Raw genomic sequence first — 23,084 nt, 5'->3', positions numbered from 1 at the left:
CAGTGGTCTTCTCACCCGACCCCTGGCCCACAACAATATATATGTATATAAATATATACATATACATACATATATATTTATAGATGTATTAAATAAAGGAGATATTTAGATAAAAGAAGTAAATAAATAAATAGACAAATAAATAATAAACATTATTTATAAAATCCATTATAAATTAAGCATTAAAATAATTTGTTGGTGGTTGCTGGGATACACAGTGCAGCATGTTAAAATGGGTTGTTAATGACAGTTTGAGTCTATGGTTAGATGGAGGTGCTGTGTAATGGACATGTCTACAAGGTAAAGTGTTTATTGCTAAATATAGTATCATATAAAGTGGTGTATGATTAAAGTTATTCATATGTAGTAAAAATTAAAAAGTTTGAATAAGGATATTGCATTGCTGTGTTGACTGACTGTCTGTCTGGACACAACTTTGAGGTTGACTGGCTGCGACCAGCGTTGTGGATCGAGTGTTTGGAGAGGTTCTGGGCTGAAAGGATATCAACCTTGATGAAAAACGGTGCCCAGGTGATGATCCAGGCAGTTGGAAAATCAGTAAATTTCATCCATCCATTGGGACCGTACTCTGTGCAGAGCGTTGGTGCTGCCTCAGCACCTCCTTGGCTGTTGGACACAATCCTGGACAGATCACCACTCCAACACAGGATACCAGAAAGCTGGTACTCAATTTGCCAACCTCGGACGGATGACAGGCAAAGTCAACCTCACCTGGTATTAATTCAACAGCTGAGTGGGATCCCAAGCCCACCACCCTAACCATAAAGCCAACGCCAGGCATAAAATTAGTTGATTGCTTATAAGTTAAGGTTATAACTTCAAATGAAATCGCTTTTGTAAGTACTTACTAGTACATAATAATATATATGTGTGTGTGTGTGTGTGTGTGTGTGTGTGTGTGTGTGTGTGTGTGTGTTTGTGTGTGTGTGTGTGTGTGTGTGTGTGTGTGTGTGTGTGTGTGTGTGTGTGTGTGTGTGTGTGAGTGTGTATTGCTGTCTGGCTTCCTTCTTGGGACTACGGTGCAGTAATTGGTCTTTATTTTTATTAGGTGACAAGAACGAGCCAATTAGACTTTGGTTCAGATCCGGATACATATCCGGCCTATTAGTGGGATACAAAACGTAAATACAAAAATGTACCCTTTCTAATTTATGCAAAATCGAAGAAGAGCCCCACATGGCAAACAGAAAAAGGTATGCATGACGATAATTTCATCCCATTATAATCAAATGGGATATATTTGTGATTTTGTTGTTGCCAAACCTCAGGAATCTTTCAAGATCTCAGATTGAAACTTACACGGCTTATTTGTATGCATGTGTCGTCAATGTGTCTAACATCTTGTCAAAATTAGTCAAAGATCAAGGTCAAATCAACCAAATTTGTTGTGCACAACATTCCATCATGTAAAACACTTGGTGGGTAAAATTTTCCAAATTACCAAATTTCTGTTTCCATGGCAACTATTGTTTCTTTGGATTTCACAAGTAACTCTCTGCCTATGGCATCCAAGGCCAACGACACACATGTAGTGTCTCTCAACAGAATCCTTTCATCTCCTCTCCCCGTCAAGTGCCCCAAGGTCCTTTTTCTGATCTTCATAAATTATCTCTCTGGAAAATCCCCTTGACTTATTTGCTGAAGACTCCACCTTCTGCCGTGACATCTCTCATCTTTCAGACAGACAGGATGCAGCCTCTTCCCTCTCTTCAGATGATGACAAAATCACAAGCTGGTCAAACACTTGGAATATGTCTTTCAACTCTGAGAAATCACACTCTCACTCTCCGAAAAGACCATCTGACAAACCCTCCCTTCTACCTTGTTGATCCTCTTGAGGAAGTTCAGTCACTCCAACGCTTGGGTCTCGCTATCAGTCACGATCTTTCTTGGGCAAACCACATTTCAAGATTGGTCTTAAAACCCAGTCGCCGACTGGCATCCTCCGTAGTACAAAGGCTTTCCTTGGTACACTTCAACTGCAATCCACCAACAAGGCCTTCATCCACAGCTTGATGGAGTACTGCTTTCCCCTTTGGGCTGGCTCTCCTGCCTCACACCTTGCTCAGCTTGGCAAAATGGAAACCAAGGCCTTCAAGATCATTGGAATCTCCCACGATGAAGCTGATATGAGTCGATGGGCCTATCACTTCGCCATCGCAGACAGGTCGGTGATCTCTCTGTCTTCTACTATCTCTTTTCTGGTCTTGCATCCTCTGCTCTTTCCATGCTTTGCCCCAGGTCTCTGCAGGGCTCACACTGTTTACCATCAACCCCTTTCTGGTGAAACTACCAAAACTAACTGCTCACCTCCATTCATTTGTTTCTATTGTTTTCACACCTGTGGAAATTGATTCCTTTGAAATCGACACGGGACGAAACTTTGCCACCATGGCAACCCGTAACAGGCATGGCACGTCCACACACCTGCGGAGAGTCCGTACAGATCCAAATCTACCCACCCATATGTACCACGTCCGTGTGTCTTGGAAACGTACGTCTACGTTGTAGTGATTGTCGACTGCACATCCCGATCAGGACACGAACTGCACTGTGCAGCTCGGTCAGTGACTTAAGCACTCAAGCACTCCAATGGAACGCCTGGCTTGGCAAGCGATTACCAAATGCCGTTGATACAACTATGCACCCGGAAACGCCCAGCAATGTCCGAATTGGACAAATCAACACTTTTTTCGGAGTCGGAACTGCTGATACTTTCAAATCTTTTCCTATCAGGGATTCTTGGGGGATTAGGGCATTTTCTAGAAATTGTACTGGACATAGTGGGACCCAAGAGACATAATAGTTAGGGACATTGAGATGGTATAGGGGGTGGTAAGGAATACAGCAGGGACAGGGGGGCAAGAACCATGACAAGGATAGGCCCATGGCGATTAGGGGTGACGGTTAGGTTGGGCCGAGCCTGTCCTAAGATCGCACTCAGGTACGTGCACATAAAGAGGCCAGCCAGTGACGCCTGCCGGCCCAAATTGCCTATATCTTTGCCGTGCCTGTTGTCCCTACTTGCCGCCCTTGTCGTGCTCTCAAGAATTGCCATCGACTTTGTGCCAAAGACCACTTGTTTAGTAGCTGTGTCGACCATTTAGAAAGACTGTCAGACAGCAAGGGCCACTGTTTATTTTATGGCCACGTCGAGCCCCTGCTTGAAAGATGCTGCAAAAACCAGTGTGGGAATTGTACAAAGCGTATAGTATTTGTACAAAGTATTTGTATAGTATTTGTAATTGTACAAAGCAAAGCAACACTCACTACCGAGTTCCAAGCTGACTTTGGAAGCAACGTCAGCACAAGCACTGTTCGTCAAGAGCTTCATGAAATGGGTTTCCTTGGCTGAGCAGCAGCACACAAGACCAAGATCACCATGCGCAATGCCAAAAGTCGGCTGGAGTGGTGCAAGGCTCACCGACATTAGAATCTGGAGCAATGGAAACACGTTCTCTGGAGTGATGAATCACGCTTCACCATCTGGCAGTCTGAGGGATGAATCTGGGTTTGGCGGATGCCAGAAGGTTACCTGCCCGATTGCAAAGTGCCAACTGTAACGTTTGGTGAAGGAACAATGGTCTGGGACTATTTTTCATGGTTCAGGCTTGGCCCCTTTGTTCCAGTGAAGGGAAATCTTAACGCTACAGCATACAATAACATTCCAGACGATTCTGTGCTTCCATCTTTGTGGAAAGTTTGGGGAAGGCCCTTTCCTGTTTCAGCATGATAATGCCCCCATGTGCAAATCAAGGTCCGTACAGAAATGGTTTGTCGAGATGGGTGTGGAAGAACTTGACTGGCCTGCACAGAGCCATGACCTCAACCCCATCAAACACCTTTGGGATGAATTGGAACGCCGACTGCGAGCCAGACCTAATTGCCCACTGTACCAAATTGACCCCACTAATGCTCTTGTGGCTGAATGGAAGCAAATCCACACAGCAATGTTCGAACATCTAATGGAAAGCCTTCCCAGAAACGTGGAGGCTGTTCTTGCAGCAAAGGGGGGGGGGGGGGGAGTTCCAACTCCATATTAATACCCATGATTTTGGAATGAGATGTTGGACGAGCAGGTGTCCACATACTTTTGGCGATGTGGTGCATGTAGAAAAGCCGGCCAACCTCGGGGTCTGGTACAGAAAAGGGGGTTGTGCTGCATTTGTGGAAAAGGACCCACAGGTGACATGCTCAACACAAAAAAAATCCTCAAAAACATCTCAGTAAATGTGCTTAATCAAGTTACATTTCCCTCATAGATGGGAAAATGTTTTGTGTTTGTGGCAAGTTCTATCCCATTTTGCAATCCCTCCCCACTCCCTCACCCATCTTAATCCCCATACTTTCTTGAACTCTGCCCCCCCAATGAATTTCCACCTCTCCCATCCTTTTTCCTACTTCCACCTTTCAACAGGGCAAACCACACAAATGCTGCCATCTCCAATGGCAAGTACTTCACACTGAAAAGAGATGCAATGGAAGCAGGCAGGGGAAGAAGTGCTACAACCACCATTAGTCTGCAAGATGGAAAATTGTAAGTTGTGCCAGTTTGATTCACTGCACCCACCTTAAAAAAAAAAAAAACCCAAGATACACCAGCAATGGTGCTGACCAACATACCAAAGATTGGGATGAGACTCCAAACTCCCTGCCTGGGAACGGAGCAAGCCAAATTGCTCTGGGCAGAGACCGAAGGCCAAGGCAGCACAAGATCCTTGAAGGTGGTGGGTGTGGCCACTACTTCACTTACCTTCGGACCAACATGCGTCAGAATGAGGCCACAATCATACCTTGGACTCCTCTCAGAGGAAGGTGGGCCCATCCTAAATTATGTGCAAGGGGTTATTTTTGTGCTCTAGACTGCGCATCACTGCATTTTCAAATCGTTAACCTGGTCATTTGTCTTTCCACCATAAGCATATGTAAGACAGCAAGTTTTACAGCAATTTGTTGCACGACATAGCAGACTCCCCATTTACGGTTTCGCTCGGCTTTACGCAACAAAGGTGGCTATCGAGTGGTTTTCTTGTTGGAATAACTAAATGGCTAATAATTTAGTTGATAGAGTTGCCTCAGCCACCATCTGGAGTTTAGCACGACAAGGATTGTGGAGTCAGACTTCGTCAGGAAGTCAGTCCAAGCAACTCCATGAGCCAAATTGCAAGAAAATGGAGAAGAGAAAAAAAAAAAAAAAAAAAAAAATAACAATCTACTTTTTTTGGTTTCACACATTTTGTATTTAAACAAACCTGGTAAAACTTCAAATCCAAACTCCTCAGCACTGAAGCTCAAACTCATAAAAAATAAAATAAAAAGCTCACGTTTGGAATTGACCAAGTTTATTTTTACAAACTACTCACGATTGCACTCACATTTTCACGGTGCTTAGCACTATGTTTGCAAAAACTCCAACCCCACACAAATGTCAAACAAACAAAACCAAGCTTCAGTGAGAAAAAACAATAATAATAATAATAAAACTGAACCAAACCAATAACCACAGCTGCATCATTCTTCTCCCATCACATAAGGCAAGAAGCACTTTATTACCAAAAGAAGTACAGGAATCTTATGTATTTTTAAATTCACATCAAGCACGCAAATGCTTGGATATGCAAAATTACCCAAAACCTTGGAAATCAAACAATTTACCACAAATCAGCTCATAACCATTTCAAGAGGAACAAGGAAGTAATTGCCAAAGATTTTACAGCTGCAATTCTTTTTGTGTGATCGTGATGTCATGCATCACCACATTTATTAACCTGCACCAAAACAAAGCACTTCCTGACCACAAATGGTAAAAATTTTGCTAATGCATTACATTTCCATTGAACAAAACAAGCAACAAAAAGCAAAACGATCAGACTGAGAAGCTGACAGGGGTGGGTGGTGTCGAAGTTAGTTTCAGGTGTGCAGTGGTGGAGGTTCATGTTGGAGAGGGGAAAAGGGTGTGGAGGATTGGGTGGTGGGAAGCATTTGTTGATCTGAAAGGGGAGGTGGGGAGAAAAGGTAAAAATGCATTACAATACAGCAGGGGTTAACAGTGTGAATGGGAAAAGGTTTTACAAGGGCCATTTTAAACCAATTGCGCCTCTATTGAATGGATGCTGGGGCACGTGGAAGGCTTTTCCATCAGTAGCCTTTAGGCTTGGTGCAGCAGTCACGCTGCAAATGCCCAATCGCGCCACACGAGAAGCAGCAGGGAGACATATCAGGACAGTTGCGGGCCAGGTGGCCAGGGTTTCCACAGCGGTAGCATGTTTGCTCACGGCGTTGTTCCTGGCAGTCACGTGACACGTGTCCACATCGGCCACAGTTGTAACAGGCTGAGGGAAAATGGGGGGGGGGGGGATACTCAACCCCAAAGTAGGAACAAAACGACGAAGTAAATAAAATACAGAACGTGTTTTCTCAGCAAAAAACAAACTAGAAAATATAATTGACACAAATATGTCAATAGATATGCCTTTGCCCACATTATATGGCAACCCAAAGTTATGTTTGATCTAAATTAAGTCAAGTTTGAGACAGAATAGTAGCAAAAACAGAACAATGCCTTTGGCTGAAGAAGCAAACTCAAAATAGATTTCCTTTTAATAAAATTTGTATTCCAAATTTGAGTTTGGCTTGCACTATTTGTTTGAAAATACCCTTGAAGCCTCTTCGCCCTCTGTTACTGTGGAGCAATCTGTAGCATCCCATGCAAAGGGGGCAGAGTGGGAGGAGAGGTGGAGGGTGCAAAGTTTGAGGGGGTTTCAATGTCAATTAGAATGGCACAGTGCATGCATACCTCTGCCAAAGTTAAACAGTTTATGTTTTGTATCTCACTGATTGGCAGGATGACAACAATGCATTGAAAAAAAAAAAGTACAAAAACAGATAACCTTAATGCACACGAGGGCAAAAAAAAATTCCCCAACCTTGGAACCACAGACGCACACATTACATATTCCAGTTTAAATTGATTACTCATGGAGTAGCTGAAAGCCCTCTGCACAGCTTACGATTGTGAAATTTTAATATTTTACAAAATTACTGTATTTTCACCTTAAAGCCAATATCAGAGAAGATAAAAATTACACAAAAAATAAAATTAATGAAAAATAGTAAAAGAGGCTGCAGTTTTTCCTGTCATTAAACTTCAAAAAGATTTTTATTGTTGGAAGTGCTGTATACATTTGACTGTTCAGCAGTGATCTTCACTTTTTTCATATATTTTTTAGAAAGGGGCCACTTTTTCCAATAAGACAGACTGCCACCACACTGCCTGTAGGACTCCAAAATGGCTGCCATTACGCCCCGCCTCCACGTACTCTGTGGTGGTTAACTGGGTTGCAAGTGTAATGGTTTATATCCTGCCATTACTTTTACACTTCACATTGGAACACCCATTTGAAACCAATGGGTCAATTTGATAGCATTTAGGGTGGATGATGGGGTGTTTACACATTTGTGCATTATGAACCGCTCGTCAAGGGGCCACACTTTCGGCCACAATGAAAAACATGGCTTTAGCACACGTCATGCTTAAATTGCTCTAATTTACGACTTGCACCGTTAGTGTCGGCCATGTTTTTTTGTGTTTCAATTTCAAAATTCCTCCAAGAAAGAAGTTCCATGCTGATGGGGATATAAAAAAAAATAAAATAAACCAATGTCACCCGCAGGGTGACCCGTATCTTGCCAAAAGGTGACCACGTGTGACTTCTTTAAGGTCACACTGAGGTGAAGAGCTGCTATCCACCAGGAGCGACTCCTTGAGGAATATCTGCCTACGAGAGATTCCGATGAGAATCGTTCTACAGAGCAACCATGAAAAATATGCTTTTTCCTCATAACATCACCAAATGACATCATAATGTCTCAAGCTTGACATATCTAGAAAGCACTCAGAGGTGTTTAATTTGAGGTACTACACGATATGGTTCCTAAAACTTGAAAATTTGACCTTGGGGTCAAATATGTTTGACCTCAGGCGCTAACCATGAAGGTCAAGGCCAATCGCCACCAAAAATTAATCAGCTGAGCGCCAGACCATGAACTTTATTCCCATGAAGTTTGAAGACTATCCGATCAAAATTACTCAAAAAATAAGGGTTTCGTCGACCCCTGATTTGCGCCAAAGTGACCTTGACCTTCAAAATTTTGTGCACTGAAAGGGACCTCGATAGGCCTCTGATATGCGAAGTTACAAAAATTTCCGATGATAACTGTGCTCTGCAGAATTTTTTTATACGCAATTACAGACAACAAAAAAAAACAAACAACAAAAAAAAAACAACCATACAAGCTGACTAACATATCTTGAAAAAATTCGTTTTGGCAAGATTTAAAAAAAAAAAAAAAAAAAAAAAGAAAGTCTTCATCAAGCAGGCAGGACAGACATTCTGAAGTCCATAAGCTCCCGAAGGAGAAAAATCCCGATTTCTTTGCCTACCACAGAGAATAGGACTGCAGTTCCAGAAAACTGGTTCTACTGCAAATAAGGGATCTTGCAGGCTGAGAGCCACAAGTAAAGATGACAGGCAACAAACGTGGTTTTCCAGGAAAGAAAGAAAGAAGCCTGTGGAAGCTGGCAGAGGAGTTCACAACTGCTGAAACCAAGACCATTTCCTGATGCTGGTTTTGCCTCAAGATGTGCCAAGAAGCCTCAATTACTCATTTAAAAAAAAAAAAAAAAAAAAAAAAAAAAAAATTCAGGCCAAATACGAGAACAGATTCAGACTGGTTTCAGAGAACTCTGGTGTGAAGAATTAAGATTTCATCTTTGCAGTGATGCCCCAGAACGTTGTCTTCACAGATCTGGTGAAATTCAACCGAGTGCATGTCAATAACTGAAGCATGGAGGTGGTGGAATCATGGTCTGGGGGTGCATCTTCAGCTGCTGGTGTTGGTGAGCTGCCAAGGAATACCAGAAAATATTAGAGAAAGGATTACTTCCCAGCCTCCAAAAGTTATTTCCTGGAGAGAAAAAGCAAGGAAGTCTTTTTACAAGACAATGCCCCCTGCCCACACTGCAAAAGCCAGCACAAGGTGGTTGGAGTAAAAGTTCCTGACACTTATGTTCTGGCTTGGTGAGTGATTATTTAAACCCCACAGAGCAACTTTGGGCCAATATTCAGTGCAACCTTATTGGAAGGAAATTTGCAAATTCTGATCAACTGCTGGAAGCAAGCAAACATGAATGGGACAATATTGACATTTCTCAGTGCAAGGAACTTTCAGAAAGTTTGACCAAAAGACTAAAAAATAAAATGAAAAGGTCAAGGGACAAGCTATTCCAAACTGATTTGTACAGTTATTTTTCTTCAAGTATGGTAAAATAGTTAGGACAAGTAAAAAAAAAAAGACAGCTTTTTTGCCCCAGTCTACTTACAATCAGCAAAGTAATGGAATCCATCATCACAGTTGACAAAATCATTCCTCTTCTCCAAAAGCCCCAGCAATTCACATTCAGACCTGGTCACCACCTTGGACATGCTACTTCGACTCTCCTAACAATGGATGGAAGCCCTCAATATCAGACATGAGATCAGGGAGTCTCTGGACACCAAGCTTTTGTTTGTCTGGCATCCTACCTATGGAATCAAAAGCCAACTCCTCTTGGATTACCAAATTCCTCTCCTCAGAGTTAACGTGGCTCTCAGCGGAACCCTGACATCTCCTCTCCCTGTCAAAGCTGGAGTACACCAAATTATTCCTAATCATTTTCAACAATGAACCGACTGGAAAAATACTCCACCTCTTTGCTGATGACAACTCTGCCATGACACCTCACCCTTCTGACAGGCAGCAAACTCTTCACTCAAATATATATATATATATATATATATATATATATATATATATATATATATATATATATATATATATATATATATATATATATATATATATATATCTCGCAAGCTGGTCAAACCATTTTGCTTCAGCATCCATATTATCCAACACCCTTTGCATTTTACCTTTCCCTTTATCGTTAACTGCATCCCTTGTCAGTCTGACTACTTTCTTCCTCTGCCCTGACATTGGAGTTTCCCCATTCTCTTGCAGTTTTGTGTAATCACTCTGCCGAACCTAGACCATGCATTTAAAGATAAAAAGTGACTTTTTTTTTCCAGGAACGCATCCCCACAACCAGCAAGGTGAGACAGCATGTTTTTGCCTCCTCCTCCCCCCCATCTCAATGGTGAAGAATCACCTTTCCAAAAAAAAAGTAATAAAATTTCAACACACACCTCCACTGAGTTTGAATAGATCAGTTTACATCTGTCCCTGTCCAAAAACAACAGCTTACTGATTACAGGGGGGGGGGGGTATTGCATCAGCAGCACCTTTCAAAAATTATACAGCCAAAGGCTGCATATGAATAAATAAAGTCTCTGGAGAATTGTACACAAATTGTATTTTCCTCTGCAGGTGCACATAATAATGAAAGTCCATAAATTTTTGAAGGAATTTAAATTTTCTTAAAACAGAAGACAAGTGATGTTGATGGCATGCTATCGCAAATCTCCCACTTTAAGCAAAGTTGAAAGATGGTAAAAAAGTTCCACCAGGAATGACGCAATATATAAAAAAAAAAAAAAAAAAAAAACCAAAAAGTTGCACAGTAAACCTTCAAATGGAGTTGACCAATCGGAGGCAACCTATTGCGTTCTAATTTAGTTATCATGGGATTTCATGTCGACCAATCATGGTTCGAGCCAAGACGAGTCATCAGTTGCATCCCATGCGTGTACGATCTCCCAATATGAGCTTTTTGTTTCTTACAATGCAAATAAAGCAATAGACAAAATGAGTTGTGCCAAAAGGCAGAGAAAGGTAATGACATTGGGCAAAAATAATTAGAGGAGTGAAGAGGATGCCATCTGATACCTTCTTCCACAAGCAAGAACGATCTGCACTGGAGTTCAAGGTCATGTGGTCAAGGATAGTCCCACCAAATTCGATTTTGGTGAAATCTCAATCTGATTCTCAACACTTCCTCTGTCATTTACCTCCTCAGCTTGATGTATTTCGCCATTTACCCCCTTACGCCCACGCAAAAAAAAAAAAAAAAAAAAAAAAAGCAGTCGGCATAGTCACAGGGGAAAAAAAAAGATGGAGCAACTTTGAGGTTTTGCACAATATAAACTTTGATAGGGGGGGGGACAACAAAAATACCAGAAGCATCAGTGGGACATCTACCAATTCATCGTTTACTTATTCGAGGAGCTGTTGATGACAACGCTACCCTCATGTCATCAGTTTTCAGGCAGTTCCTTGCTTTTGTGTTCATTGCTACTAAAGTAGAGAAACCTGATTCACATAGATATGTGGTGACAAAGGGAACAAACACTTTGAAGGCTCGCTGAGGAAGAAGTGGGAATGAATCAGAGTTTCATCCAGAAAAAAAAAACCAACTCCATCAAATTCTTCCTCAAGACCAGCTGAGGATTGAAGATCAATCAGCTCCTGTTTTGCTGGGTTGTCATCTCATTTGTCACATCAGTGGTAAAAGGTCTTAATATCCATTTTTGTCAGTAACATGTCTTCTGGAAAGTAGCCAGTGAAGTGATGCTTCAAGATATTCAAATGTGCTGCGATTTCATTTATTTCAGGTCACGCACCAGGTTCTTCTCCAATGGCCTCAAAGCTTGGAAAATTTGCAAATTTTTTTTGATGAACTCTTCGTGCCCATAAATCCAACTTTGTCTGCAATGTTGTCATCTTTTCAACTGCTTCAACGATAGTTACTGAATTTCCCTCGAGTAGTTTGTTGACTTGGTTAAATATCTGAGAGGTACCCTAAAGAGGCAATGAACTTTGAATCAGTCACAAAGCAAAATCTCGACCTCAGTACGGAGCTGAAGTACTCGGTTAAGAACAAGTCCATGCGAGAGCCACCTTTCCTCAGTATGAAGCAAAATAATTGAATGCTGAGAGCCCATCTGATCACAAAAAAGTGGCGATTCAGTGTTTGGGCACGAATTAAATCAACAGCCTCAATAACTTTCTGCAAAACCATTTTCAGGAAGGGTTTTCATAGCTAATGCATATCTGAAGAATACAACGAGTTATCACATGGGGTGCCTTTTGTTTTACAAGTGCAGTGAAGTCTGATCTAACTCCCATCATGGCTGGGGTTCCATCAGTACAAATTGAACCAACTATGTCCGACATGAGAGTGTTCCTTTCAAAGAAGTCTTCTATTTTCTGCATGTCAGCAGCCTTTGTGGTTTGTTGGAGTGTTTCACAGAAGAGAAATTCATCCTTCAGTTCTTTTCCACATATGTACCAGACAAAAACAAGCAGTTGTGAAAAAAATGGCAACATCAGGATTCATCAAGTTACAATGAAATTTTTTTGGGCTAGATTTGATCTGTTCAATAACTTGACAAATATCTTGAGACATTTCACTAATATGTTGATGAACTGTCATGAGAAAGGGGAATGTCTTGAATTTTCTGTTTTGCTTCTTTCCCACATACACGTTAAACCATGTCCAAGGCACAAGGTTTAATCAACTTCTCGGCAATGTCGTGAAGTTTTTGCCTTTGCTATTCGCTGTGATATGTAGCTGCAAGCATTGGTTTCTTGTTAGATACGAAGCCATGTTTGGGCAGTGTTCCTGCAGCACTAAACCTAGCTCTTTGTCTCAAAGGTAGCGTGTTCAGCAGATACATAGGCAGGATGTGTAGCTTCAGGTGCCATTTTAGTATTGAAGATTTCAATGAGAAATTTCCAAGAACTTTTGAGCAAAGCAGACACTGAGGCTTATCCACACCATCTGCAACAATGAAGTCAAAGCGAGATTGTACACATGAATCCAGGTATGTACCTTTTTTTTTTTTTTTGACATGCCAAAATCTGAAAAGAAATTATGCAACATTTTTCCATTCACTGAAAATGATTTTTTTTTTATAATAATGAATTACACACATTCAGCAGAAACTGAGGCAAGCGCACATGCCCAGAACTAAAACCCGACTGAATCGAGACTACATGTCTGAGGATTATCAATTTTCAAAATACATACAGGTATTTGTATTTTTTTTGAATATTTAACCTGAACCTAAATTTTAAATACATTTGAGTATTTAACCCCAACCCTGAACTTAAAAATTTTAAATGGATATACATATATACAAATTTATCAAAAAAAAAAAATAATAATAAAAAGGGTATTTTTGGCCAGGTGCATAAAAAAAAAAAAAAAAAATAGCACCGCAAAGCGGGGATAACCCCTCAGCCCCTTGACGCAAACCAATTTCAAGATGGTGGCCATATCAAAAATCGCAGCACATCCATTTTCGAAAGGAACCTTCCTCTACTCAACCCCAACACACCCAGCAAAAATGGATTTAATCGGACAAGGCGTTCTCCTCAAAATTGATGGAAATCAATTTCAAGATGGCTGCCGTGGCGGTCACAGTGAAAAAAAAAAAAAAAAAAAAAAAAAAAAAAAAAAAATCGCAGTGTACCCATTTTGGAAAGGAACCTTCCTCTACTCAACCCCATTATAACTCGCCAGAATAAAATCAATGTGTGAAGCCGTTCTAAAATTCAAGATTGCTTATTTAGCCGCCATATTGGATTGCGCTGAATATCAAAAGGAACCTTCCTCGAAACACCCCCATTACATCACACAAAAATGAAATCAATAAGTCAAGCCGTTCAAGTTATTGTCCGGAAACAAAATTCAAGATGGCTGCCCTAGCCGCCATATTGGATATCGGATTGTGCTGTATATCGAAAGGAACCTTCCTCGAACCACTCCCATTATACCCCCATGAAAATAAAATCAATCTATCAAGCCGTTCAAGTTATTGTCCGGAAACCAATTTTAAGATGGCTGCCATGGAGGCCACATTGAAAATCAAAGCGCGCCCATTTTCAAAAGGAACCTTCCTCGACTCAACCCCAACATACCCTGCAAAAATGGATTTAATCGGACAAAGCATTCTCCTCGAAATTGAGATGCCCGGACGCCCGCCAAATTCAAGATAGCTGCCCCAGCCGCCATATTGGATATCGCATCGCACTGATCATCGAAAGGAACCTTCCACGACCCAGCCCCAACACACTGCAAAAATGGATTTAATCGGACAAGGCGTTCTCCTCGAAATTGACGGAAACCAAAAGTTGACAGACGCCTATGACAATACCCCGTAGCCAATTCTGGCTGAGGGGTAAAAAGGTAAAAAAAACCTATTTAAACCAAACAAAACAAAAAAAAAAAGACCAAAATAAATTCCTGACCCTCAACACCCCCCCCCCCAAATATTTTTCATAAGGAAAAAAAAAATTTAAAAATAAATAAATTGTGGTGGGGGGGGGGAGAAATTGATTGAGTCTGTATAGAATAATTTAAAGTGATTTTTTTTCACCGTTGAGATGGGACCAAAAAAACAATATTATCAAAAATAAATAAAAAACCCGATTCTGATCATTTCAAGCTGCTGTTAATCTTCCTCCACGTTTTCTCAAAGACCTCGGAACGAACACCCCCTTTCCCCACTGGTTCTTCATTTTCACTAACGCAACATTTTCCAGGAACTTTTGATCAGACACCTGAGCCTGACCCATGACGTTTAGTATTAAATGGAATTTAGAATGGGATTCAAATAAATTCAAATCAAATGGAAGACCAAATAAATAGGTACAGTCCTGCTTTGGAGTAATCAGAAGAAACCAAACAGGAAGAGCAAAAACGAATAATTAATTCTGCCAGGCTGTGTGATCAAATTGAGATTTAAAATATTGTGGCAGTTCTGCAAAACCGCATGCCTCCAAGGCAATGGCACCCAGCATAGTGATCCCCAGGCAGTTATTTCATTAATCTTCATGCAGTCAGATCTTCCCTCATGTCTAGTGAGGTAATGGGACAAAGTGCGTTGCATGGGTCTTGCAGCTTGGTTTAATTATATCTCTATCTTCTATTCAATCCTGATCTCCATTCCAACCCCTTCCTTTTATCCATGACCACCTCTGAAAACCACACCCTTTCATTCAAATTTACGCACTAATTTACGACAGCACCTCACCTTGCTCACCAACATTTCCCGCACAAGGGAAAAATTATTCCATGCCTCCTCGCACCTCTGCATCGACACAATTCAGTCAGAGGCGTGCTGCACGGCTGAGGTTACTCGGACCACGTGATGCGGGGACAAGCAAAGAATGTTAACAGCACCAACAGCATCTCGCCAGCAAATAGGCATGCGGGATTGATACGACCCTCGTCCAGTCGCCAGAACATGGCAGGACAGGTAGTGAAGGAAGAGCGATCCAGAGCTCGATGCAGTGTCACACTGGATGTGCGAATGAGACGGCTTCAGCCCCAGGAGGCTGGAAGTGCATGGCCAGGACCGCAGTGACCCAATAGGGAAGTGAGATTCAGGCCACGGCGCGTAGCTTCGAGTAGTCACCCCACCCTTCGCCCAGGGCTGAAAAAAAATTGCCCGCCCGACCCTCGCCACTGCAACTCGTCTGCCCATCGCTGGATCCACTCGTGGTTGGTGTGTGACAGATGTTCTTCTTGGACCAGAACGGAGCACACGTGTTCCATGAGCCCTCGCAAAGTGACGAAGCAGGAGATAAAATGCCAACTCTGTGGGATTGCTCAAGTGTAGCATCCCATGGAGATGCACGCTGTCACAGACATGCACCACTAAGCTAGGAATATTTTACCTCACACATCTTCTCTCTCTTTCCACCCCTCTATGTCACCCCCTTTCGATGCACAAAAGAGCACCCTACTGATTCGCAATCAGTTTCTCTGGCAAGATACCGTACCCCCCATATTGCACACCACACCACACCTCCCACTCCTGAGACGCCAAACATTTCTCCTTCCTACCTCCCCCGAAGCATACTGGGTTAGGTTGGTCGGCTGGCCATGCCAAGTGTTGAGGCCGTTAATCATTTAGTCCCTTTCAGTGTGCGTGTTGAAACACACCAATCAGGTGTGTGCACGCCTGTTATCACTTCCACAATCTTAATTTGTGTTACAACAGAATAAGTCTGCTCTGTCTGCTTTTGTCGCACCCCACAAATTCCTTGCTATCCCTGCTGTAAATACAAATTAACCCATTTACTTTGTCACATACCTTTCCTCGCTCAATTGTAAATAAATGTTTTGAATAGAAATGTTCCCAGCTCGTTTTCATCTTTTCCTTCATTGGTTCATATCATAGTCGAGCTGGGATGTTATCCCCCAAGGATCTGTTTTCCGAGCCGGTACGTTCTTGGGCAGTTGCGCTTGGCTGCATCTGATACGGTTTGAACAAGGCATATCGAAGGCGTGTCCGAGTAATTCGATCATGTGACCATTAGGTAACCAGTATTCATTCGGAGGACCCCAAGTCACATGGTCGAGTTATTGGCGGTCAGTCGATTAGCAACCCACAGTGTCACAAGGTTATTTGTGTGCGACAGCCTGAAATTCCAGAGTCTGGTGGGAGCCTGACGTAGCTTCCCCCCACAACAATACGTACCCCCATCACTACTAGATCATAATTGTGAAGTTACACAATCTATCAAGCTGTTCCATGGAAAACATTTAATACTTTTCTTCAATTCAAAATGGGTGCCAAACCATGTGACCTACGACATCACATGAATCTTTTGTTCCTCATGGATAGACAGTCATTCATGTAGTTTTGTCTATCTGTTCAGCCTTTGAGAAGATTTTTGAAAGTTGAGGGGAAGAAAAAAAAAAAAAAAAAAAAAAAAAAAAAAAAAAAAGGCTGCCGAATCATGTTACGATGACTTTTGTGGGCCATTTTATATCGAAGTGATCCCTAAAATTTTCATACCGACTGGATGTGCCATTCTACATAATATGAAACGATTGTGGTTGGTGGTTGTTGTGTGATGGCGGTTGAGACGTGGTTGGTTCAAAATAAAGATAGAACAGAAAAACGGCTATCTCAAAGGGTCGCAGCCCGAATGAATCACATTTATTCCTTCTAAACAACGGGTTTGGGGCTAACTACACATGCACTTACAGAGATATCTCACCTACGGGACCTGAATGGTGGTTTGCGAATTTCCTCAACCACAACAATATTAAAAAAGGAAGGGATCTGAAATTGCACCAGTAATCATTGAAGCAAGGGGAATGATGATGGGGAACCTTACAAAAATCTTAAAAACCATCCCTAGGAATATTTCAAACAAACTACAGTTGGAAGTTATCCACAGCTGTGACGATCCTCAAAAGAAGCCTGGGACCAAAACTCACACCTCGGTCCACAATTCGTGATCACCCTTTCCAAAATCAAGGTGGCCACTTCGAGACCCGAGAAGGCTCCGCTCCACCTTCTGAAACCCACATATGGCGATAAACACTGGGCCCAAGTGCCCTTGTAGCAATAGTTCATATAAATGTGCAAAGTCCATATAATCAAAAAAAAAAAAAATTTTTTTAAACACTTTGAGTTTAAGTAATGACAGTGGTTGGGGGGCATAAAGAGCCTGTAGGCCATTTGCATTATGAAGGATTTAGACCAAAAAGCCCAGGACAGCTGCAGAACTAAATTTCTATTTAATAATAAAAAAAAAAACATGGGTTGCACAAAAGTTATGGCAGACCTGAAATATGTAAATCCTGGGTTACAAAAACAGTCTCCTGGAAAAAAGGTGGCACATGGAACTCTTACTTGACTTTGGAGCAGTGGAGAAATGAAATATGATCAGACGAGACCTTTAAATCAACAAATGGCAGAGTCTACATTTGAGAGACAAGCCTAGGTCTACAACCTTGACTGCATTCAAGCAAGTCAAGCAGGGAGTAGTCCGACTTGTGCAATTTCATGGAAATATTTCAGCCCAATTATTGCACTAAATCACAGAGCAGTGGTGAATAACTGAAGACAGACTAGACCTAGAGGATGAATTTCATCCAAGGAGGGGGGGGGATATAAAAACCCGACATGGACAAACAAAAACTACCCAGTAACCAAAGTAAACAAATAAAATGACTGACTTCACATGAGCAGATTCAAAAGAAGTCACAAAAAATACTTCTGGATACAATTTCAACTTCATTATAAAATTCAAATCATAAGATTTCAGCTGTACAAACAAGTCGACATTTTGAAACCCATCACGGTACAAACAGGGTTTTAAGCACTACACGTTAATCAAGCACCCAGCAACATTCCAAACAGCTGATACTCACCATCTTCCTGTTGTTTACAATCACGGGAATAGTGTCCACTTTCACCACACCGGTAGCAGATATCTGAAAAAAAAAACCCCCCAAAAAATAACATGTCATTGCAATCATTGATCTGCTCTACAAGCGTTCAGCCGCATTGCTAAACTGCTGCTCACACCTACGTAGTTGCATATAAATTTTTTTTTTATATTATTACAAAAGGACATTTAACATGAGCAATGCCAAAGTGAATATCTACTTCATAGCAAAGCAATTACTCTCCAAAAGTATAGTGAAAATAAATAAATCAAGCAAATGAATGCACTTCTACCCACAGCAATTCTGCCGTCATGTACTGGGCATGCAAAAGACGAACCAAGTAACCAGCACGTCCATGTCCAAGCCAAAATGGTTAGGGGATGTGAAGGACACCATATTATGCCGAGGTATTTTTGTGGCCTCAGAGTCGGCACCATCAACAGTATTTAAAAAAAAAAAAAAAAAAAAAAAAAAAAAAAAAAAAAAAAAAAAAATCAGCATAGCCATAGCATTACAATGGATCAGTCAAAAAGGACAACATCCAGATGTCGTACAAAGAAGCCACTCACTCAACTACCTGCAAAGTCAGAATCCGGCGGCATCAACATTTTGAACACACCTTTAATAGCTCGAAGTTTACAAATATAAAATTAATAAACTGCACCACCAACGACACAAAAGAGTATAGAACACAGCTACCCATCCCGAGCAATGACGTCACTTTACACATTGGCAATGGTTGCCGCCCAAACACTATTAATGGTTTCGTCCATCAATGGCGTCGTCTGGTCGGTGGATTAAAAAAAAAACCCAGTAAATTACTACACAAGACAGACGGGTTTACGAGACATGACAAATCCTGAGTCGACGTCTGAGCTGCTGTTAAGTGTTAGACAAACTACGGACAGAGCAAGCTGCCATATGGCTCCTGTCCGACTGGAAACCATTCCACAAGAGCAAACAAAAGCGATAACGTCGAATACATGGGAAAGCTTTATAAAAAAAAAAAACAAAATTACGATACGCAAAAAAAAAACAAAAAAACAATTTAAAACGGAACAAACTTTCAGCTAAAGGAGGAGAAGGAGAAGCGCGACGGTTCAAGAAAACGCGGGAGATGGAAAAATGGGCTTCACCAAAATGGCCGCAAGGCTGCGTGACATGGACGAACAGAAAGAGAGAGAACATTTCCACACACAAAAAAAAATAATAAATAATAACTATCATTTAACAGAGGACGGGTAAAAAAACGGGTTCGAGTTTAACTGTGACCCGTACAAACAAACAAACAAACAAACATCGTGTACGTACCTCGTGCACTCTTGCGTCCAGGATTGCGTTGCTGGCAATCGCGGGCCCAGTGGCCCAGTTGGCCACAGTTGTAGCATTCACTGTTCATGTTCGCGAGTTTCAGTTACTCCTCACTTGAAACAAAAAAACAAGAAACAAAACGAGCGGCAGAAACATTAACAACGTCACGTCGACTCGACTCGACGACCGAGCCCCCCCTCAGAAAATGGAGCCCAGGCCTAGAGGTCCCCTCAGAAAATGGAGCCCAACGCCCCACGTGCATCAGCTTCCTCCTCACAGATCCAACAATACTCCCTCAGCCGGCGTTACAAAGCGTCAACTAAACAGCCACCACATTAAAAAAATTAAATTAAATAAAAAAAACTAAATAATAATAAAAAACAATAAGGATGACAAAAATAAAACTACAAACAAAACAACACCGAGGAGTTCAAGAGAAGTCATGGAGGAAGGAGACACCGTTAGCGATCCGACATCTTTTTTTTTCCCCACTACGGTACTAAGAGTCTGAGGAAGAAAGGAATAACCACACGACACACCGGGCACCGCTCAGCCGGACTCGGAACCCCGTTAAAATCACCGTTCGCTGCGATAATCGCGTCGGTTCGAAAGGACACGGCACCGGGAAGGGGGGGAGACACGAGGGACACAAATCGGGATCCAAACCGCGCACCAGCCACGATCAACGATCACCAAAGATGGCGAAGAGAAGCCACGTGCTCCGCGAATCACGTCGTTTTGAGCAATGGCGTCAACCAAGTACAACCGCTGCAGCAGGGGGGGGGGCGGATGGAGGTGGAGCAGGAGAGGGGACATTTAAACGTGGACTAATCTATAATTTAATAAATTACTACCGAATCTGAAACGTTCCGAGGACTCTGTATGAATATTATTTGCGAACTGATCAAGTTTGTACGTGCATGTTGTGAAGGAATAAACGGCACATCGGTGATTGTTGTTTTTGTTTGTTTCTTGGACCGTACCATTGTGAGTTGCATCATTCCGATGAGAGTAATGATGATGATGGCATCTCCCGTTCACCGCGGAAACGAGGTGTCGGCACGAAGGGGAAGAAGGGAACGACGTTCCGTCGTATTTGTGCGAAGCGAATGGATTAAATGAGAGAATGTTGATGTTTTCCTGCTTTTTTAAAGGATCTATGTTTATCTGAGGTACTTTCGAGGACATCACGTCGGTTCACACAACGTCCAATAAACCGTCGATTTTTGGCTTTTACACGAATCGGAGTTTAATATTATTATTATTATTATTATTATTATTATTATTATTATTATTATTATTTTTTGCGTGTGTGTTTGTGTGTGTGTGCAGAGTGGTGAATGTTGTGTGTTCTCGGACGTGTGAACAATCCCGTATCGGCGTCGTTATAACCAACATGATGACCGGTTATCATGGGCGATGTATTGTGAGATAATGGGAAACCAGCCTTGTTGAATTCTGAGGTGAAATGAATAATAATTACACCTCCAGTTACCGAGCCAACGTCCTCTCTCTCCCACACGTCGTACGACTCCCGTCCAAGGTAACTCGAGTCGCTCTCACGACAGGTAAATCCCAAATTCCTGCCCTGACGATCGCATCAACGGTATCGCTATCGTAGCGGCACAACTACGTGTCTCCCACAAACGTGGGCCTAACCGGCGGCCATGGTGCCTGCCGTTCGGAATTACAGCAGATAACATCTGTGGGTCCCTGTCTGTGCAGGGACACGTGGCCATCGTACTGGAAGAACCGTGCACGTCTGGTGAAATTCACATTACATTACACAAGAACACACAACAACCGTTACAACTCGACCGACATGTGACACGGTACGCCACCAAGGTCGAACGGTAACTCGTCCCAAAAGTTATGTAATTAAACCAATGGATGCAGTGATTATTCTTAAAATGCACAAGAGGAGTGTGAATGAAAGGAGTGGAGAATGTTGAGCGTATTTAATGTCGTCAAATCGAAAAAAAAGGAAGTGACACCAACTTTTCCATGTCTTCTTCTGCCTCCTCTTCTTCTTCTTCTTCTTCTTCCTCCCCTTCCTCTTGTTCCTCCTCTTCTTCTTCCTCCTCCTTTTCTTATTCTTCTTCCTCTCCTTCCTCTTCTTTTCTTCCTCTTCTTCTTCTTCTTCTTCTTCTTCTTCTTCTTCTTCTTCTTCTTCTTCTCTCTATCCTTCTTCTTCCTCATCTCAATTTCCTCTTCCTCTTCTTCTTCTTCCTGTAACTGCAGGTGGAGTGATGAGAGCCATCAATTATGTCCTCTCTGCACAGTCTTGCACTACGTGTTGGACTGCCTTTTCTTGATGACCACAAGACCATTCTGGACTTTCGGTTCGTTTCCACTTGTGCACACAGTGAGCAGTTCTTGCATGCACAGTTCGCACTCAGTCGAGAGCACTCCACTGGCGTCCACATACATCAAAGCCCAGGGACTCCTGGGTGTGGTTTCAGATTATCTGGTCATTTGAAACGGATGCATTTTCCCAGTGCTGGCACCACAACTCCTTGACTATTCTCATTCTTCGATTCCACCACAAAAGCTTTCGTGACTTCGGTTGAGGTATTGGAGGATTCTTAAGCTCTTCATGGATGGGTTGGTCAACACTGGCTTCTACACGGAGGTATTCTCAAGACGTTTGTGCTTGCCTGTGAATGTCTGGAGGTACGATGTTTGTCAGCATAGGGAGCCAGGGTAAAGTGATTGACTTTAAGGTTCCAGAGATGATAGTCATTGCAGAGTGCAGAGTAGTATTGCTGTGGAAATGATTCCAAGGGGTGAATGAATCTTTAATTCCAGACAAATAAATGTGTGTGTCGGTGTGTCTTCTCCATTACTCCAAAACCATGAAACCTCGCAACCTGAAACTTTGCAAGTGTACTAAGGGAACTCCAAGGCAGTGCATGAGTGGAAGTGGGTATTTGTGTGAATTTAAATACCCCTTTTGAAGATAATTAACGGCCTTATTTAATAATATCCTTTATCAGGCACATCGTCAGCCACCTCACTCTCCATGGGGTCTGAAGGCCTATCCTGGTTTACCTCGCTGGGATCTGAAGCCGCCATGTTTTTTTTGGCCTGCTCAACCATGCCGTGACGTAGAACAGGCCGCAACTTCTTCTTCATTCTAGTGCAACTTCTAGAACAGACTTCTTCATGATAAAGTTTTTTTTTTACTCTCCTCACTCATATTATCGATACTTACGAATCGCTGGGTACACTGCAATGCTTATAAACACCCAGAGACGCCAGCGTTCGTGGCTTTATTTCATTTCCGCACATGCCATAACCTCGACAATCACTTAAACTAAGCCGAATTACAAAATTTAAGGCTCAGAATTCAACTTAACAGCAGTTCCTACTGCTAAAAAGTATTCATTTGTCCAATTTAGACATTGCTTGGGCATTTCTGGGTGCATGAGTTTATCGACGGCAACTAGTAATCTCTTGCCAAGCCAAGCGTTCCATTGGAGTGCTTGCTTGAGTGCTTAAGCCACTTGCTGAGTGCCCTACAGTCGATAGTGGTGCAGTTCATGTCCCAATCTGGATG

General features: G+C 42.1%; 2 protein-coding genes across 6 annotated transcripts in view; one reads left to right on the top strand and one right to left on the bottom strand.

The window, feature by feature from the left end:
* Positions 1–5,528: 5,528 nt before the first annotated feature.
* Positions 5,529–21,638, bottom strand: LOC147018540 (uncharacterized). Of its 3 annotated transcripts, none has more exons than XM_085898307.1 (4): positions 21,524–21,638; positions 19,526–19,638; positions 18,197–18,259; positions 5,529–6,353 (listed from the first exon to the last, which is right to left on the bottom strand). In XM_085898307.1, the coding sequence occupies exons 2-4, from the start codon at positions 19,611–19,613 to the stop codon at positions 6,160–6,162; spliced, it is 345 nt and encodes a 114-aa protein (XP_085754433.1). In that variant the 5' UTR covers positions 19,614–19,638; positions 21,524–21,638; the 3' UTR covers positions 5,529–6,159. The 3 variants fall into 3 exon arrangements, with proteins under 3 accessions (XP_085754433.1, XP_085754432.1, XP_085754431.1); XM_085898306.1 differs by lacking the exon at positions 21,524–21,638 and adding an exon at positions 20,199–20,332; XM_085898305.1 differs by lacking the exon at positions 21,524–21,638 and adding an exon at positions 20,106–20,270.
* The window catches only part of LOC147018539 (uncharacterized), a 282,825-nt gene continuing 280,299 nt past the window's right edge, over positions 20,559–23,084 (top strand). Inside the window, exons 1-4 of one of the 3 annotated variants that reach the window (XM_085898300.1) lie at positions 20,570–20,697; positions 20,858–21,068; positions 21,251–21,357; positions 21,767–22,157. In XM_085898300.1, the coding sequence (XP_085754426.1) occupies positions 22,126–22,157 (32 nt within the window). In that variant the 5' untranslated portion in view covers positions 20,570–20,697; positions 20,858–21,068; positions 21,251–21,357; positions 21,767–22,125. Of the gene's footprint in view, positions 20,698–20,857; positions 21,094–21,250; positions 21,358–21,766; positions 22,158–23,084 lie in introns of all 3 variants that reach the window. The other 2 variants (XM_085898299.1, XM_085898301.1) reach the window with 2 other exon arrangements.

This window comes from Eptatretus burgeri, chromosome 10 (assembly GCF_056783735.1).
Source record: "Eptatretus burgeri isolate ZD-2024b chromosome 10, Ebu_testis_v1, whole genome shotgun sequence".
NCBI classification, from domain to species: domain Eukaryota; kingdom Metazoa; phylum Chordata; class Myxini; order Myxiniformes; family Myxinidae; genus Eptatretus; species Eptatretus burgeri.
This window is presented reverse-complemented; position numbering and strand designations above follow the sequence as displayed.

Bases quoted from the DNA above. Each gene is read 5' to 3' on its own strand.
- LOC147018540 (XM_085898307.1), bottom strand. From the start codon at position 19,613: ATGAACAGTGAATGCTACAACTGTGGCCAACTGGGCCACTGGGCCCGC. The intron at 18,260-19,525 runs GTACGTACACGA...TTTTTTTTTCAG, and splicing joins TGGACGCAAGAGTGCACGAG to ATATCTGCTACCGGTGTGGT. The intron at 6,354-18,196 runs GTGAGTATCAGC...ATTTTCCCTCAG, and splicing joins TTGTAAACAACAGGAAGATG to CCTGTTACAACTGTGGCCGA.